Source organism: Alligator sinensis, unplaced genomic scaffold (assembly GCF_000455745.1).
Source record: "Alligator sinensis unplaced genomic scaffold, ASM45574v1 scaffold651_1, whole genome shotgun sequence".
Classification (NCBI taxonomy): Eukaryota; Metazoa; Chordata; order Crocodylia; family Alligatoridae; genus Alligator; species Alligator sinensis.
The window spans coordinates 2,342,175-2,361,950 of NW_005842014.1; the positions used below are offsets into that span (position 1 = coordinate 2,342,175).

Here is a 19,776-nt window from a genome sequence, read left to right on the forward strand (position 1 = left end):
GCCGAGTATGTCAGTCCTATTCCAAGCATTTTTTTCTTAAATTCTGTCAGAATTAAATAATGCTTAGGAATTACAACCTATCTATTATTAAATGATGAATAATTATGGTTACCTGGAATAGCTTCATGTGCTGTCAAAATCACACTTATAATAGGATTCTTAGCTCCTGAAATCTGGTCTGTCTCCTTGGCTGACAGAGTTTTCTCAGTTTTCGGTACCCGTGGCCTCTTTGGAGTTCTCTCGCGCTCATCTTCCTTCCTGTCAAGGTCAACGTCAGAATCATTACCTAAAGAGCAAACATCAAAAAGAACATAACTATGTACAAGTGAAATGTAGTTACATACTTGCTAATACTATGGAAAGACTGGGGAGATGCTTAATGCGGTTGCAAGAAAAGAGATTTGTTTGTAAAACTGAGGCAGTGCTGTAACAATTTGTTTTATCCCTTAATGAAACGGTTGGTAATATTTTCTGGCAGCAGGCTGGAAGTTAAGGCAGGCTGGTACTAGGACCCACCTCCACTACTATTTCTCTGCCACCTGACTTTATCGCTAATGTATGAACCACAGTAACTCCCCCAAAACTGGGGGAAATCAGGGAGTATCTGTGCCATGAAGAGCAGATTAAAAATAACAGGTTGGATTTGCAAAAAACACATAAAAGTGCATTCCCCTCTGAGTCACTTGTATTCCTAAATCACTCAGGAACTTTTCAAAATCCCTCCCAAAGGTTTTGCGGCTTGAAATGGTTTCCTCATTGCAACTGAAGCCCCCTTTTCCTCTTTCTCTCCATAACTGCATGGATGGCCTTTGGGAAATTTCTCTTAAGAGCCAATTTACTACCATTCAATCATCTTCGGACCAGGCCCTTTTGGACTATAGCAACAGTTATTCAATCAATAGCCAATATAACAACTTTCTCTTCCACTGCTAATTTATTAGTTTTAGAAATAGCCACAAGGCCCTGGACGTTATTCTGGTAACTTTCTACTGAACACTGATTAGCCAAACATTAATGTCTTCTACTTCATTTTACATACACCTCAAAACATGAGAGTACACAGGAGTGCATATCCTTCCCTAGCAACTAGGGATACTCTACTTAAAGCAATAGTTGCTAAGAAAATGTACCTGTCCCAAACTGGGATTAGAGTCCTAAAGCAATTATTACAAGTACATCAAGTAGTTAAATTGATAGCAACTTGATACATTTTCAGAGAAAAACCTATTTTTTTTTATACAGTGACAGTGCCCAGGTGCCCATTTATAGACCAAACACGAAATGAGCCATTATTGAACTTGTCTCCATTTTTAAGTCTCTTTATTTTGAATATTTGCAACTGTTTTGTCTTCTACCATTTTGTCTGGTCTCTATACAGGCAATCCCCGCTTAGCACTCTTAATTGGTTTAAAAAAAAACCTGAGTGTTAAGTGAAACGAACATTAAGCAAAACCGAAAGTATTTGACAACCCAAGATGGCGACTGCAATTGTTTTTAATGACCCAAGATGGAGACTGCGAGCATTATAACGAAACTCGCTGAGTGCTAAGTGAAATCAGGTATCAATTTCAAATAAGCGTTAAAGCGAAATAGCACTAAATGAAGCAGCATTAAGTGGGGGTTGCCTGTATAGTTGGTCACTGTTCTTCTGCATTTTAACATAGCAAGGAAAAAGGAGAACAAGTACACCATGCACCACACAGGGAAATGCAATTGAGAAACCTCAGGGTTCACAGGAAACTCAGCCAAAGATAAGTATACTCAAAAGAAGTGATTTTCCTCTGTTGTTACACTTCTATATTACTTGGGTTCATTACTCTATTGGTTGTAAGTGGCACTTTCTTTTCAGGTATGAGCAGGACATTATTCCCTTATCACATCACATTTCTCTAAGACTAGGTCTGTATGGTAAATTTGCTGTCCCTGGCAGTGCCCTCAAGCACACTATACTACTCTGGGTAGGCTGCTTTCTAAGCTAGACATGGTATATTAGCTGCCATACAGGCAGCCACATTAGCTTGGGGGGCAGGCAAACTGGCACTGTTACTCGGCAGTGCTAATTCATTCAGGGTAAAGAGGCTGTGTATGTGCCTGAGCCTTTTAACAGAATTAGCTGGATGGGGAAAGGCTGAAATACTTGATTAAGGGTAAGAGGCTGATTACTAGCAGCACAACTGCAGAGCTGTGATGGTTACGGAGTCGGGGACAGCTGTCCCTAACGCCCCTCCTTCATAGTATGAGAAGAGCGAGAGCCAGCTGGGGGACAGCTGAAATAGCTGGGAGTCCACTGACTTCTGGGGCTCACTAAAATTTAATTTAAAGTCACTGAACTTCCTTTCACCTTATGGGGGCTTTTGAAGAAGGGGACATTACTTGACGAGTGTCTTTTAGGTGAAATACTTTTCTTCAGCTTCCTTCATTTCCTGCTAAAGCAATATAGGAAGTTCCCATTCAAATTCAGTATGCTCTATGTAGAAGTGGCAAGAGAAGGCCAATAAAAAAGGTCAGAAGTTTCCAGCACAGGTTTTCCTTGTATCATATGAAGTGGTAGAAAATGAAGAATGGAAAGAACTGGGCTGGCAAATAAAGACATTATGCAAATATCCCAACAGCAACAAACAAGAAGGGAAATTGATTTGAAGAAAAAAAATAATATAAATGAACCCAATGAATTTCAGAAATCTTTCTGAATCCAAAAGAACTGATGCATAAACCCCAGAGCAGCCTATATATTCCATATTCATGAACTGTGGTACCTGCTCAACTGAGATAGGAAAACAACATATAAATATAAACTAGCAATATAAAAACCCAGTACGCCAAAAGTTATTTGTTTATTAAATGAAAACTGTGCAAGTGGTTGCAAGATATGCTACGTGCCAACTGTTACCTTTTTATTTTAACAAAATCCTGGTAATATTCCTGCCAAATTCTCAAGCAATCCCATGTTCACTAACCTCTTGCACTCAGGACAATGGAAAATGCATTAATAGTATTTAAATTTCATTTTCTTGACCCAATTTTTGTTCAAGTCAAGGCTACTTACCTATCTATAATCTATGACTAAATGATAGTCTGAAGTTAGGCAGAGGTCAGGGCTGCAGATGGAGCTGGGGCTGGGGACCTCTCTGTGCCTGGATCCCACCACTGTGGGAAGGGAGGGGAAGAGGTGCCAGTTCTGCCTGCAGGGGTCAGGTGGGGCATTCCCGCCGCAGCAGCAAGGCCCCCAGCCCTGTGGTGGACCAGCAGCAGGACCCAGACAAGGCAACGGGCTCGATGCACCTCCTGCTATGCCTGTGCTGCCACGGCCTGAACCAGGAAGGCTCCTCCATGCTGCCGGTGCCCTCCCCAGCTCGCCCCAGAAGAAGGGGGTCTGGTCCCAGCAGGTTGGCCTCCAATGGGCATGCTGCATCCTTCCCTCTCCCGCCCATGGCGCTGGGGCCACTTGGGGCCTGGCCCAGCCCTTTAGGCAGGGCTCAGTGCACAGGTAGCTTGGCCCAAGGAGTTGCTGCTGCAGCTGCAGCAGGCAGCACCCAGGTTCATGGTGAAGACATAAGGGACTGGGGCCATTCCTGATGGAGGTCACTAAATGGTAAACTGTAAGCAGTAAATGGCATAAGTTAATGCAATTGAAGTACGTCATTTAACCATTTAAAACCCTATTGGTAACGTGTGCATGACTAACCAACCAACTATACAAACATTCCCACGTGGGATGTGCTGAGAATAAAACTGTCTCATCACCGTATCCATTGGTGCACTCTCTCCCCTACAGATGCCCTTGCTATTGTTCTGGGAACATTCTGAGGAAAAGGCTATAAAAGGGACCATGATGCTCTGGTCATCTCAGTTCTTCCCCTCAAGCCCCAAATTGCAATTAGGGCTCTGAGAAATGGGGTAAGGAGGCAGAAAATATGAAGGTGCAAATCCCCAAACTCAGGAACAGAGAGTAACTTTCATTTCTCTTCTAGATGGCCTCTACATAGTCCCACTAATGGGATCGTTTTATAAGTAGTACCACCATTTCCAGATGATACCCTAATTGAATAATGGTTGCCTTGTCTAAACCTGCTTTGGCCATGCTGCCATCAAAAGTCTTCCCAGCCCAGCTTTACTCCCTCCTCTGGGTGGCTGGGAGCAGAAACATGCACACTGTCATAGCTGCTCCTTGCAGTGGTTCTGGGGCTCCTCCTGCACCCAGAACAGCCAGGGATAGCAATAGAAGCGGGGCAGCAGGAACAGGGAGGGATAACTGATGGAGAGGCAGGCACCAGGGGGGACACAGGGTGAGGATCAGGCTACCTGCTCCCCATGCTGCCTGTCTCCCTGCTTTCCCTGCCTCTGCTTTTCCCACTGCCTGCACCGCTATCTCAACTACCTCCCTACCTGGCCCCCCTCACCTCTGCTTCTCCACTGCTTGCCCCCCCCAGCCTTACTGTTTTCCTGCCATAGCAACGGGGGAGACACATTTAAAACAGTCCCCCAATAATTACATTCTAGAGATGGAAAATCATTACAAATATTTAATTTTCCATGTCTAGAAACTAATTATTGTGTTTAATTTGAAGTCATCCTGGATTCGGGTAAATACTGTAGCTTAGTTTCCAAAAAAAATTAATTGCTTTTTTAATGTAGGAAAGCCTGCACTCAAAGAGCAACTTAACATTGAACGTCATTGGATGGATAAAGAAGAATTAACTGTTTACCTTTAGCAGGAACTGCTTATAAAACATTGATCAAACAAGAATGCGACACCAGAGGTAATAGATATATTTGGAAATGTAAAAAAGGAGAGTTTTCCAAAGCTGTTATCAAAGTAGTTATCAGTATAATTGACTCAGTACATTAAATTTAAGTGGGAAGTGTGAACAAAAATTGTGAATTATTCATTAACATCCCACTGGATGCCCAAAACATACAATTCCACCGATATGATAAAAGAAGGCAAAAAGCTGTCCCATTTAGAAGGATATTTAGAAGAAGTGTACACACACTTCAATTTTTAAAAATGGAAGAATAGGGAAGTAAGCGACAGCGAATAAAAGTTGAAAGTTTTAAGAAGTTCGCAACTGATAAGGGAGTCTACAGAAATCAAATACCAATAGTTAATGTTGATAAAGATAAGGTGATTTTTATATATATTAGGAAAAAATCTCTAGGTCCATAACTAGATGTAGTTGGTAAATTCATAAAAACTAAAGGAGGCAGAAATGTTCAATAGACACTTCCATAAACAACGTGTGCAGGGAGTTTGTGGGGGGGTACCACTCTGTGCCACCGATGCCAACCCCAGTACTGCCAAGCGCTGGCTCCAGCCAGGCTGCAGCCCCACCAGCAGCACACAAATCTGGGGGGGGGGTGCACATGCTCCCCTCCCCACCCCACCCTGTACTTCCCTTCCCACATGTCACCAATGGACATTTATATTCTATATTTGGATTTTAGTGGGAGAATGTATGCATCCCCCATAGGGAGATATGGATGAAATAGGTTTACCACCTGTAATAAAGAGGGAGCAGCTACTAAAATTAAGCATTTTTAAACAAATGGGTATGGATAATTTCAAAGAACTAAATAAGGAGCTCTCTGAAACAAGATTAACAAAATGTTGGAAACTGGGGAAACTCTAAAAGAACTAATTGACTTCCCATAAAGCACCAATATTTCAAAATGGGGTATATAAGGAAGGACCCATGGAATTACAGACCAAACAGAATGGACGTCAAGACTAAGTAAATAATTGAAGTACGTCAATTATGGCCATCAAAACTACGTAAATAATCGAATAAGTAAATAATTGTAATTTCAGGACTCTATCAACAAAGAACTAGAAGCTAGAAATATATTTAAGACTGGCCAACATGGTTTCACAGCAGGTAGTTCCTTCTCAAACAAACTGGCTGTTTTCTGACAAGATTGTAAGTCAGATAGATGAAGGCAACTGCGATGAAATAGTTTTCACTGGCATTTGACCTACTACAACATGAAACTAAAAAAAATAACTGCATTATAGGGAAATACCCAAGATACATCATATGAATTAAAAACTGGCTCACTGACAGACCTTACTACGTAGTTGTTAACCGGCAAGCGTCAATGAGGGGACTTAGAAAGGAGTTGGACTCAATGACTTATCAGCAGGCAACCTGTGATATAAGCCCTTGCTCTTGATCCAACATCATTTAATATTGGAGATGATTATGTGATTATGTCAAGTCTCTGCTCATGAAGTTTGAGGATGATGAAAAAAAGACTGGTGGGGTTGCCAAACACAAGATAACACATCTACTAACCAAGAAGGCAGACGGGAGACTTGGAAAACAGTGATTCAGAGGAGTTAAGGATCAAGGTGGAGAACTCCCCAGGGTGCGCTTTCAGCACAATGCTGTGATAAAAAGGACTAACACAATCCTTGGGCATATGAAAGAAGAGAGACACATCAGGCTGAAGTGGGGAAGTGGCTTTGCCTCCGTACGTAACATCAGTAAGACTGTCAGTAGAATACGGTGTCCAGGTCTGGTGCCGACACTTTAAGGAGAGAGATTAGAGAAAGGCAAACCGTTTGAAGGAGAGAGTCTGGAATATGACCCTTATGATCTGAGATGGAAGGAGTTTAACTTGCTAACCTTTTTTTTTTGATAAGGTGAATAGGATCACTAAGTAGGTGAACATGCATCCTTGCACATGGAAAAGCTATCTGATAATGGGGGGTGAGGGTGGGAAAGGCATCTCAATCTTGCTGACAAAGACATAACTTCAACTTTCAGACAGTATTTTCTTATTTCCAGACTCAATTTATCTAAAATGCAATTTTCTGGTAGAGAGGGAAATGCTGGAAGTTTTCCAGGGTAGGACTTACCATTGCTTGGAGTCCTCATAATAAGCTGCCTTTCTTAAAAACATGCTTCAGTGTGACCCCTAGCAGAAATTCAATGGCCTCTGTGTGTTGGGAAGGGACTGAGCTGAATAATCACAGACCTGTGAATTTATAGATCGCTTGTCCACTGACCATGGGACAGTATTCATTTGAGCACAGGACGTCTTCCCTTGCAGCATGACTGAGGATTATCTGTTAGGGCTATTTGGGGATATCTCATCTAATCAATCCCCTGCTATTGCTGAGGCACCAAAAATTTGTGGCATGTCCTCTCCCTTGTCTTCTGCCTGTGGCACACAACTTAGTCTCTTGAGGACTGAAGTGCTTTTGTCTAAAGTTACTGGGCTCAACAGAGGGTTAGCTGGATGACATTTAATGTTCTGTGATATACAGGAGGTCAGATAAGATGATCTAATGGTTCCTTCTACCCATAAACTCTATGAAATTTGAAGGTAAACAACTTCAAACTTGAAACAACACGCTGAACATTAATGGCAATCAATCACCGGGACAATTTACCAAGGGACAGGATGGAAAGGCGTTCATTCCATGAAGTCTATAACTCAACATTTTATGTCTTTCTGAAAAGATATATGCTAGGATCAACCACAAGTTATTGGGCTTTGCAGAGAAATTACTAAATCATTGTTCCATCACCTGTTTTATGCAACCAGCAGTCATACTATATGATCACAATGGTCCCATTCTGGCTTTAAAATTCTATGACTCTAGCAGATTTGAAAAAAAGAGCTTTCTTCACTTTGAAATAAGCAATTAAATCTTGACAACGTTTATACTTTGCATTGGGAGAATTATTTGCCTAGACTCTTTCAGTCCATATATTCCTGAAGTTAAAGGAGAGGAAGGAAAAGACAGAAATTCATATACAGATGCTTGTTAATGACTATACTCTAATCAAGTGTGTGCAGTGGTGGTCACAAAATCTTCCACTTTTCCAACAGTTAAGATTAAATTCAACCACCTAGTGACTTCAGCACTGTAAAAACAGAAAGATCTAATAAATTAAGCATCTTTGTACAGAATTACAACATCAAAAGTCCTACCCACCCTCCAGATTCTTCCAAACCAAGCCCTGCCCCTGTTGTTTTTAACTATACCTGCACCCTTTTTTCCCATCACCCACTGGTATTTTAAATGTCACTCACAAACTTGTTCTCCCCAACTACCAGTGACTTCACCTGTTCCCCTTCCTCTATAGGCGTTAACAGTTTCATACATTCTTGTTTCCTAATAGGCACTAAGACCTGGAGATATTATTACATCCCTTTAACTCTTTAGAATACCTGAAATTTTAATTTACAAGCATAAATTATAACCTAATGTTTCTAACATTAACATTTCTAAAGAGTTCGTATTCATTTGCGTAACTGAGGGGTGATTGAGTTAAAGCGATCTCTTTCTTCTCAAATAATTTTATAAAATTGCAATTTTCCACAACCTTTCTTACACTAAGGTGGAGTCCCGGTGTTATTACTTAGTGCAATTGCATAGACCCTTTTGCAGAACTGGCCCCTGGATAAAAAGAAATCTTTATAGAGAGAGAGAAATTTAATCAGCCCATTAAAACTACCCCATGACATTTCACTGTGGCTACATTACTGCTGAGCAACAGAAGCAGAACTGAAAAGACATGAGTTGATTACATGGCTCCGCTGAATAGGAGCAATTATCCTGCTTTTCCTACAGTTGTTCACAAAACTCCTAAAAAAACCTGCAAGATTTCCCACAGGTTTCAAGTGCCCAAGTTACAGCTACACAATGATTCCTTTAATTTACTTCCGTTGTGTCCAGCCACTGCCAATTAATTTTTGGACCCAAAGACAAATTGTATACATGTCTTACTTTACAGAGAGGTAAAGTATATATCTTGGAATCATGCAGTGAACCTATAGCAGAAATAGAAACAAACCCCAAGTATTCTGTCAGTCCTTTGTTCAAGCCACCAGAAATACTCAGAGTACTGGGCACAATACAGGGATAACTGATATGTAATGGTCTGTGACATTCCGGGCATCACCCAAGGACATCATCTGATCCCCATAGCTTGAATTCTATGGATATTTGATTCCAAATTTGAAACAGTTGTGCAAAGCTCTGAGTTTAGCAAAAATCATTCTGAAATACCCAAAACAATGAGAAAGCATGTGTTCACAGGACTTAGATGTAGTAAAGTCATGTACAGTATGTCATTGCAGAAAGCTAGGCATTGTGGATCTAATTTTAATCTGCAAATGAAAACTCCTCCGTTTTCTACCTAACTCTAAAGAGACAAGCCGTACTGATCAATGATGTAAAGTGTGCTATGAGTTATGTCAGAAAGTGGGTGCAACGCACAAACCCAAAAAGGGAAGCATGCAGCAGGAAGGATCGTTCTGAGTTAGACCCACGTAACTTTATTTTTTCTTCTGGACCATCTCACACCCACTTGTAAACCACATCTTTTACAATACTGCTAAATCCATGAGTGAATATAGTTTAAGAGATGAATGTTGTCTTGTTAGATCCTTTGCATCAACAATTCCAAAATCAAGATTCCACCTGATTTGGTTTGTCATCTTGGAAAACAAGAGAAAAAGCTTAGGCTGACAGCAGGTTTTTATGTAAAATGTAGTTGCAAAAACACCAAAAGAAACACAGTATTTCTAAAGCTACCACCGCTGTGCTGCGTACAAGCACTGCTGTCAAAGGGCCAAATCATGATCCAGTCGCCTCACAAGATCGCACAAAGGGAAGTAAGAGTCCCCCATGCTCACCCTCCTGTGTGGCCTCTTGCATCTCCAGGAGCTGATCATTTGACTTGTCCCTTCAAATCCCCCAGGCAGCCTGTGCAGAGAGTACAAGAAAAGGTCTAGGCACCACCTGTCCCAATGGACTAGCCAAGGGCTGTCCAACTGACCACCTCTGGGTCACATGCAGCCCGTGGCGGGTTAAATTGTGGCCCCCAGGCTCCTGCCTGGCCATCATACCCTCATTGCTCCAGCTGCAACAGCAGCAGCTGGGCTCCCCCTCCCTCCTCTGGCTGCTGCATCTGTCGCATCCCGGGCTGGGGCAGCATGGTAGTAGGAGAATCTAAGGAAAAGAGAAGCATTTCTGCTTCTTTCTTCCCTGCACAACAACTCAGAGGTAAATTTATTGGGGAAATCTAACTCATATGGCTGAGTTGAGTGAAAAAATAGAGAGTCCTCTAACAAGTAGAAAATTCACAAGCAGGTGGGGCAAATCTCTGAGACAGAGCTAATGGATTCAAATCAGCCAGTGACCAGAAACTGCTAGGAATTTACCTTACCAAAACACTCAATAAAGCTCCAATCAGTAGATTGGGAAGACAAAGATGAACAAATGTTAGCCAGCAACGAACCTGTTAAATAAGGTTTTTAATTGGAAAAATGCAGTAATTAAAACTGCAGTAAGTCTCATCTCTTTCAGTTCAAACAAGGGGAAGGCGAATAGAGAAAAATGCACCTGTTATATCAAATGCAGTTTACATCGGATCCTCTGTAAAATTAGGATGGTCTTAAAAACAGGGGGTGCGGTAGTCTCAGAAGAAGACTTGGTAAAAGACATATGAGGAAGAAAACTGGAAACAACTGGCACCTGTTTCCCCCATCTACATATACAAAATCCAAATCCAAAATGGATACTACTTGCTTTGAGGGCAAAAAACAGTTTGTAAGAGAGAGAAGTCTCAACGTTAGCCAAGGAGATCCTGCCCCTTAGCAATAATTCAGCACTCACTAGAGTAAATTACTCTGCTTTCCCATTTAAGTTTTATACATTCGGCATTAACGTTTTGTTTTCTACAAATAGGGCACTTCACCTCCTATTACTCTTAGTGTGTTGCAAATGAAGCACCCTTCATGTTTTTAAGGTGATTTCAGAGAAAATGAAATGCATTCTGGCTAGGCTGCAACAAAGTTTCTCTGAATACAAAGAGTGCTTGCTTGATCATAAACAGGGTTTTTTTAGAATTAGATGAATTGCCTGACTTCATCTCTCCCTTGCTAAAGCACGTACAGCAGCCTGTTCGAACAGCTGGCACTTCCATTCAACAGACTAATAAACTGACCTTCCCTATCCAGCAATAAGCATTTTAAATCCCTGTTGTACTCATACAAGTAAAGTAATGCAATGCTGGATCTTTCTCCCACATTTACGGCTTGTTCACATCTGTGATGATGAGGACAGCTACTGGCAACTTCATGTGAATCAGTATTTCCAGGGTTATTTCAAACTAGATATTTCATTCATCCCAATCTTCCGTTTTAAGTCTCTAATTGGGGGTGCAGCCTGACACATCGTCAAAGCATAGCTACTAGCTCTTAATTGGCGTGTTTTTGGACTGCTATTCGAGTTTGAAGGGAAAAAAAATCTTTATTCTACTCAGTCTCTGTAAAATGTTAGTGTTGGACTGATTCAAGAGAGAAAAAAATCCTTTTTATAAAACTGACTTGCAAATTTTCTAAACCAGCCATGCAAAATGTATGAACGTTGTTATTTCTTGTGCAAAAAAAAAATAACAGTATATTCCTTGCATAAAGAATCCACTTGAGGTGAGAATTGTCTATTAGTAGGCATGGACAAAAATGAAATCAAAACTCATGATAATAAGTCCCATTTTCCAAAGTGACTTTGGATCCTAAATCACTTGAAAACTTTTAAGACAGTTTTATCAATCTCACCTCAACTATGTTTTAAATTAATTTACTTAACTGATGCACTTATTTTGGTTTAACAGGTCCTTATTTCAGTTTAGCTTAAAATAGATTTCTAACTGACCTAAGCTAAGGCAAAAAAAATCAGGCTGGTTTATGACAAGTGTGCATACAGAGCAATTATTTTTGGTGAAGTCCTTACAATTATCTTGCATAAACAAGAGTTGCTATTCAAGGCACACATACATGTAAATGTGTGGCTTGTGAGCATAAAGGTTAAATGTCCACAGGAAACTAAATAATCAGGCCTTGTCTGTCATTCTTAATCAACTGGCCTTAAAAAAAAAACAAGGCAATTGCTACACACTGGAGATGGAGCTTTGTCATCCAGAAAATGTCACCAAATCTGCTCCTTGGTGTCATGTCAAACAAGGAAAGGGCATCCACAAAGGAGGTGCACCTGGCTTAGGAACTGCAGGGACCTATTAGACCTATGCTCTCCTTTCCCTGGGGACAATACATAGAATTGTTTCTGGTACAATTTTACAGGCTTTTGTCCCACATGATAAGGCATCTAGTAGACTAGGGACAGAAGTTACAAATAAACCAGTTTAAGTGATCAGAAACTGGTTTAAACCTGTCACAGAACAGAAGCTCAGCGCGTATAAACCCGTTTCAAAATGGCTAAAACTGGTTTAAGATAAATCTGGTTGAATGTAGCATCAGACTTAAATGATTTGGGTCAAACCAGGTTATAAAACTTCTGGCCTAGATCCCTTCCTGGTTCATGTTAAAATCACAGTCCCTCAGCATCCCAGCATGCTTTCTAGCCCTAGGCTGGGCTGTGCTGTCTGCTCCAGAGAGCAGGGATGGCTCCTCACCTCTGCTCTCTAGCAATGGCCCCACCCCGTTCCATAGCTGGAGCAGTGAGGGCTGGCTGACAAGTGGGTGGGGGAAGCAAGCCCAGCTGGGGATGCAGCCCAGTGTACGGGGGGTGGGGGGACAGGGACAGCTCCCCCCCCAGAAAAACCCCGCCTAGGGTCTGGGGCCTGGGAGGGGGGTGCTAAACACCCCTTCCCCCACTCAAACTTACTGCTGGCTGCAACTATGGACTACAAATCCCAGAGGCACCTGGACACAGGAAGAAGACATGAGCAACCCTGCACAGTCTGCTGCTTTAATTCTGGACTGCAAATCCCAGAGACCTCAGGGGCAGCAGGAAGAGGAAGCGAACACACAGCTGGAGAGTTGTGCTCTAGCACCACCCAGCTTCTAGCCTGAACCACTACAGGCATGTGGCTGCATTTCCTGACTCAAAGGTAAATGTCTGTTCACTTCTGTTTCAATTTAATCTGTACAGTTTAGAATAACCTGAAAAGACTGAATCGATTCAGCTTCGGGCTTTCTGACTGTCTGTACTTAGCCACACTGTTGACAGATTACTCCACAACTTGAAATGTTTTAATGTCTGGAAATGTAACTGCTATTTTCCTTTTCATTTTGTCTCTTTACTCTTATTTATTCTTTTCCTGTTTCTCCCACAATGTTCACCACACTGGAATTTTAAATATCTGTAATTTTACCAACAATCCCAAGTTGTACCTTAACCAAACTAATTTTTCTTCAATCAGCATGTAACAAATGTTTTGACTACCCAATTTCAACCCAGAAATCATTCTCAAGAAGTACACGTTAGCTTTACCATTCTTTTAACTAGTAAAGACACTTTATAATCACGGTCTTATTTTCGGAGAAAATGAAAAGCTGAAACAGCAACTAAAAGATCAATAGTGTCATCCCATTCCATATACAGAAGTAAAGAAATTCAAAGATGTGGTTGCCACAGCAATCCTAATTTGGCACTCCTGAATATATATAAGGCTTTTTTACATTACTGAATATGCTTTTTAATTTAAGCCTTAATAAGATATGACACATTGTGGCAGAGATACGGTTGCTGTGGAAACCATAACTTTGAATTTCCTGGCTTGTGTGGAGAAGTTCTCAGCTAGTGTTGCTAGCATTTTCTTTCTTACATTCATGGTGCTTTGGGCTTTCAAATATAAAATAATATTCTGAACTGACAAATAAAAGTGAACTGATTGCATGAAGAAATGAAATCACACTGAACATATGCACTACCCTAATACATGCATATCAGAATATGAAATAATTTCATAGTGGCATGTGTTTGTTTCAAAAGAGAACATGACAATCAAGTATGTTTTCACTTATGAATGCAATCAGACATCCATACAATGATAAACTTTGAAGGAGATGAGAACACCAAGCAGGGCAGAAAAGCAATCTGGAAGGTCCTAGAGAGATTCAGAAATATGATTAAATATCATTCACATTGGAAAAGCTCTAATAAAACCAAGAAAAAATGCAATCCAGAGATATTCATGGAAAGAAAAAGCACAGGCGTTGCAAGGAGAAAAATCAGGAAGGTCAAGGCACAATTTGAGATGCACTCTAGGATACTGAAGAAGTTGATAGGTGATTTCAGAGCCATAAGTAATCCTCTTTGAAGACATGTGGAGGTTGGGTAAGAATACCTAGATGATTGATAACGGGCTAATACAGTACCCAACTTTTAGAAAGGGAAGGGGGAGGACCTGGGAAATTACAGACCAGTCAGTCCAACCTAGCTACCTGGAAAGATCATCGAGTAGGTCTTCAAGGAATCTATCTTAAACCAGTTAGACAAGAACAAGTGATCAGGGACAGTTACCAGTTCATCAAGAGCAAATTGTGCCTGACCAACTTGATTTCCTTCTATGATAAAATGGCAGAATCTGTGGATCAGGTCAGAATAGTGGACTTGCCTCTAGCAAAGCTTGACTTTATCTTGACTTTAGCAGGGTTTTTAACACTGTCTCCTACAGCATTCTCATTGATAAGCTAAGGCAATAAAGACTAGAAGAAAGTGCTGTAAAAGTGATATGCAACTGGTTGGATCATCATGCTCAGTAAGTAGTCATCAATGACTTGATATCTAACTGGTAGGAAGTGTCAAGTGGGGTCCCCCAGGGGTCTGTCCTGGGTCCAATATTATTTAACATCTTCATTAAGTATTACAATGATAGATTGAGTGCACACTGAGCAAATCTGTGGATGACACTAAAATGAGTGAAGTTGTAGACACTCTGGAGGGTAGGTCTAGGATCCAAAATAACCTGATGCACAATGAACCAGATGAGATTAAGCAATAAGAAGTGTGATTTCCTGCACTTGGAATGGAATAACTGCATGAACAAACACAGACTGAGGACTGACTGGATGGGATGCAGTACTCCAGAGAAGGACCTAGGGGTTACAGTGGATCCCAAACTGAATGAGCCAATAATGTACTCCTGTTATGCAGAAAAAAACAAAACCAAAAAAACACACCACACAAAAACACAAGCTAGCAGCATTTGTAACTCTCTTGCAAACCCAGGGAGGCGATTCTTCCACTCTATTCAGCACTGGTTGAGCCCTTCCCTGGACTACTGTGTCCAGTTTTGGGCCCTTCACTTCAAGAAGAAAGTGAACAGATTGGAAAGAGTTCAAGAGGGAACAACAAAAATGATTAGAGGCCTGGAAAAAATGACTTATAAAGGAAAGACTGAAAGAACTAAGTTTATTGAGTCCAGAGAAAAAGAAGACGGTAGGGGGGGATTGGATACCAGTCTTCAAGTACCTGAAAGGCAATTACAGGAGATGGAAATTGGCTTTTCTCTGGGCATGTCTACATGTACATTAATGCGCTTTTCCTAATGTGTATTAAATTTAGTACCTCCAGTGTCAGGTACTAAATAAATGCACATTAGGCTGCCCTAATGCACAGTATTGAAAGCACACATTTTTAAAGTGATACTTAATGAGCAGTAGCCTATTTTACTGAGCATTAGCATAATAGCACATTTTTACATGAAACTTTAATGCGCAATAAAATAGGCTACAGAGCATTAAAGCGCATGTGTAGATGTGCTCTCTATGGCTATAAAGAATATGATTAAGAATAATGGCCTCAAGCTGCAGCAGGGGAAATTTAGGTTGGACTTTAGAAGGAACTTTCTGACCATGAGGATGGTCAAGCTTTGGAACAGACTATGAAGAGTAACAATGATATCTTCATCCCTGGAAATTTTTCAAAAGCAGGTTAGACAGACATTTGGCCGGGATGGTTTAGTCAGGGATGATCCTGCCTTGAGCAGGTGGCTGGGCTAGATGACCTCATGTGGTCCTTTCAAGACCTACTTTTCTATGATCCTATAAGCTGAATGTGAGCTAACAGTGTGCGCCTGTAAAAAACAAAAACAAAAACCCCCCAAAAGGTCAGCAGCATACTGAGCTGTATTAATAGTAGCATCATTTGCAGATCAAGAGAAGTGATCCTCCCACTCTGTTCACAGCTGGTGAGGAGGCCACACCTGGAGTACTGTGTCCAGTTTTGGTTCACTTACTTCAAAAGTATGCACTTTTTGCACATCCAGATGTTGGAGTACACTTGTGAGGCAATTCATGGAGCAATCTGACACAGGGAGATCAGACTCTGCTCTTGAGAAGATAGCTGCAGTATCTACAAGAGGCTCGTCTCAGAGTTAACTAGGTGTTTCCAAGGACGAGTTATTCCTTTAAAATAGGGAGAAGCCAAGAATGTGGTAAACTACTTGGAGGTTCAAAAAGCCTCCACAGGATAGTCGCCAGAGAACTGTTTTGGGGCTAGACGGACCCAAATCATGTTAGATGCCAAAATGACGTAGCCCTCATTATGAAGTACCTAAAAACTATTTCTTTTGAGCACAAAATAAGATAAAAGAAGACAAATAAAATTTTAATATAAATTTAAACATGTACCTGAAAATAAAACAAGTTCATTTCTTTTACAAGGAAAAAGCTATGCTATTTTACTTTGAAAAGCCTACCAATGTGCTAGACTCCAGCTATGTTTTAGTGGCTCTAATGAGGTAGAAGGTCAAAGGCAGTTAATTTGGACTGTCCATCTGATCTCTGTGGCTGTATTTTAAAAAGCCCCTGACTAAAGACAATTTTGCTGGCATATCAGAAGTGTTATTACTGTACCTAGCACATACAAAAAACAAAGAGCCTTAACGCATCTAATGTCACAGATTAAACCAATTGGACAGGAGGTCACTAATATACATTTTAAAGATCCTACCACTATTTAAGATACAAAAATAAAATGATTTATCAAGTGACAGCTTTCATGTCCTGTGAGCACATTTAAGCTTTTTTTCCCCTAATCTTTCTCAGTCAAGTAAATCCAACAGACGCATTCTTGTTTGGCTGTCTAATTCTTATTTGGCGTTTTGGATGACAGTGTGAGGATGGACAGAGAACACATGCTCCACTGGAAAACCACATGGAACATTTTATTGCTTAACAGAATTAAAAGGACATAAAAGTCAAAGCAAACTCTGAACCATGCAAAATGGTTGTAACAAAACTTAAAATTCAGTATGATTTTTTTTCCCTTACCAGTTCAAAACTCAGATCAAACATGCAAACCTGAGCCAATAAGGCTCAGCATTGTACCTGAATGAAATTTACCCTCTTTGTGCAAAACCAAGTGAAACTTAATACTTCGGACTTCGTTCTGTTGGGATTCTGAATCCATACAAACCGACTCTTAAAGAAAAATTCTGAGCACGAGAAGTTTTCCACATGGACCATTGTAAAGCGAAAGTGCCAAATTTGGCATTCTGTGCAGCACCGTAAATCCTGTACTCAACAACACCCAAGTGAACCAGTTCTAGAGGTAGTACTTAAATAAAAATACAGAGTTATTCTGGAAACCATATGGAGATATTTTAAGGTATCCCTTAAGAAAAAGGCATTGGCAAACACAAGTAGCACAAATCAGTTTTAAGTATCTATACATTTTAGGTATTTCTACAGCCTCAGCTATTGTGGTCCATGAAAAAAATAAACAATATTCAACGTATTCATCCTTCAAAAGCCATAGCACAAAAGTTCTGTCATCCCCATTTCAGGCAAGACGCATCAGGAGAATAAATGAGTTGCAACACATTTGCAGTTTGTGCACCCGGAACTCCTACGCCCCAGGTCAGCACCTTAACTACGGGGCCATCCTTCCTCTCTGTAGGTGTTTAGAGCCAAATAAAGACTTGAGAACAACCCAGATCAGATACTTGTATAACAACCTGATTAACTTTAGACCAGAAGTTCTCAAATGGTTTCCTGATTGGGTCATCATTTACAGAAAGCTCACATTTTCTTCAAGTTTACAACTGTACAGTTTACCACCTTTTCCATTTGCAATAGTCTAATCAATTATCCTTGCAGCAATTTTGTCTGTAAAAGAGTGATAGTCAAGTGGATTTAAAATGCCTATGGTATATTAAGTCTTTCTAAAGTTAATTCTTCAAAATCTTTTGCTTACAATTTCTCTTTCCTATCTTCTGTCTCCTTCTTTTTGCTGAAAATAAGAAAAGCCAACGTCAACATGAAAAGTCAGCTTTCCAAGTACCTCCTCCTCAAGAGGTCCACAGACCAGTTTGGGAATTCCTGATTTTATCAGCACCAGTAGGTAACCCAATAAGTGTAAAGTAAATTGAAAGGATTATCAAGCTGTTATTTTAAGTAAATGTATGCTTAAGTAAACAACAACATTTAGAAATAGTATGCCACTTAGAAATGATACATGGTCATATTCAAAAATGAAAGAATTCCACAGAGAAACAATGCATGGTTTTAGTCAAAATGGAAAAAAGAATGTACACAGAATACATTGGTTAGACATTTTCTTACCTGGGTCCCCTTCATCCTCGCCTTCATTTAAAACAATGATGCAGATGTGTTTTCTCAGTTGACGTGTATTGGAGAACTTCCGGTTGCATTTCTTGCATTCCAGACTGCCCGGCAAAACTTCAGCCAGCTCTGTTCCTTCCTCTGGCCCTGGTTGAGCTTCCTCACTTGGAATATTATTGTTTTCTGCCAGTTCTTCATCTGCACAGTACTTTTTAGTTGACCCTTTTGGTCTTCCCCTTTTTCTCTTCACTACAAGCAGCAATAAAAAGGAGAGTTTAAAAGAAGCTATAATGTAATTTAATAGGGTTATCATGAGGGATTAGTTAATGTCTGTACAGCTCTGAAAGTGAAAAAAGAGAAATAAATTTCGAAAAGCTTCAAGCCTCGAAGCTCAAAAGTAATTGTTTTACGTTAAGACTTTTCTTCTTCAAAAAGTGATGTTTACTAGTATTTTTGCCACTTGCAATGCAATAAAAGAAACATTTGCTATCAATAGCAGTAAATCTTATAGTCAAATTACTATAAATTCACCAAAATTAAAATGTGAGCACTCTTTCAGATTGCCATATGTTAGTTTTATCAGTAAGCATGTGCTCTCAAAAAAGTTATTTTATTTTGCGTGTTCTGAGACTTCATAAAAATCACATTTAAGTTGTATTATGTTCAAAGAAGTTCTTTAAGTATGTCTTTCAAAAGCATTCAGACAAAGAAAGGTGGCTTCAAAGTGTTTCTTTCCAAAAAGATTATTGTTTTCTAATACACTGAACAATTATTTTATAATTACTTTCCTAATTCTTAACTGTTACCAAACCTACCCAAAAGAAATTTGGTTGGAAATGAGATAAATTTAAACTTTCCAGGTCATTTGGAAAAGAGGATAGAATGCAAGAACTAGGATTACTTAATTTGGAAAAGAAGAGACTGAAAGGGGATTTGTCAACCGTCTTCCAATAACCAGAAGGGTACTCATATGTAGGATGGAAATAGACAATTCTCTATGACCGTGATTATCACCCAGGGTATCACAGCATCCTGGGGTGTCCTGGGATCCCTTCAATGGTGCCATGGAGTGCCATGCAATGTTAGTACTGTTAAGTGTGCAAAAACGAGGCACAAGATAAACCCAGAGATTTCAAATAGGACCCCATACTATTAAAAACATTGCGACTTGTTGCAATCTTTCTGGGTTCTCTACAACAGATATACTGCTCTATTATTTTTCTACAGTAAAAAAAACAAAGGAAAACAAAAAGATGGCATTTTTCTGAGGGGTGCCTTGAGTTTAATGAGGTTGAGAACCATTATTCTATAGTTACAGGGGACAGGACAAGGAGAAATGGTCGTAACTGGCAGCAAGGGAAATCTAAGTTAGATACCATAGATTCATAGGGTCGGAAGGGACCTCAATAGATCATCGAGTCCGACCCCCTGCATAGGGAGGAAAGA

At 40.2% G+C, this 19,776-nt stretch overlaps 1 protein-coding gene across 7 annotated transcripts in view; it reads right to left on the minus strand.

Annotated features, from left to right (window-relative positions):
* The window catches only part of ZFAT (zinc finger and AT-hook domain containing), a 226,156-nt gene that overhangs the window by 103,170 nt on the left and 103,210 nt on the right, over positions 1–19,776 (minus strand). For all 7 annotated transcript variants that reach the window (XR_003093659.1, XM_025202075.1, XM_014519165.2 and 4 more), the window contains 2 exons: positions 18,331–18,579; positions 113–286 (listed from right to left, as the gene is read on the minus strand). Coding sequence is in view for 6 of the 7 variants with exons in the window: in XM_025202075.1 (XP_025057860.1) it covers positions 113–286; positions 18,331–18,579 (423 nt within the window). In the remaining variant the exon portion in view is untranslated. The remainder of the gene's footprint in view (positions 1–112; positions 287–18,330; positions 18,580–19,776) is intronic.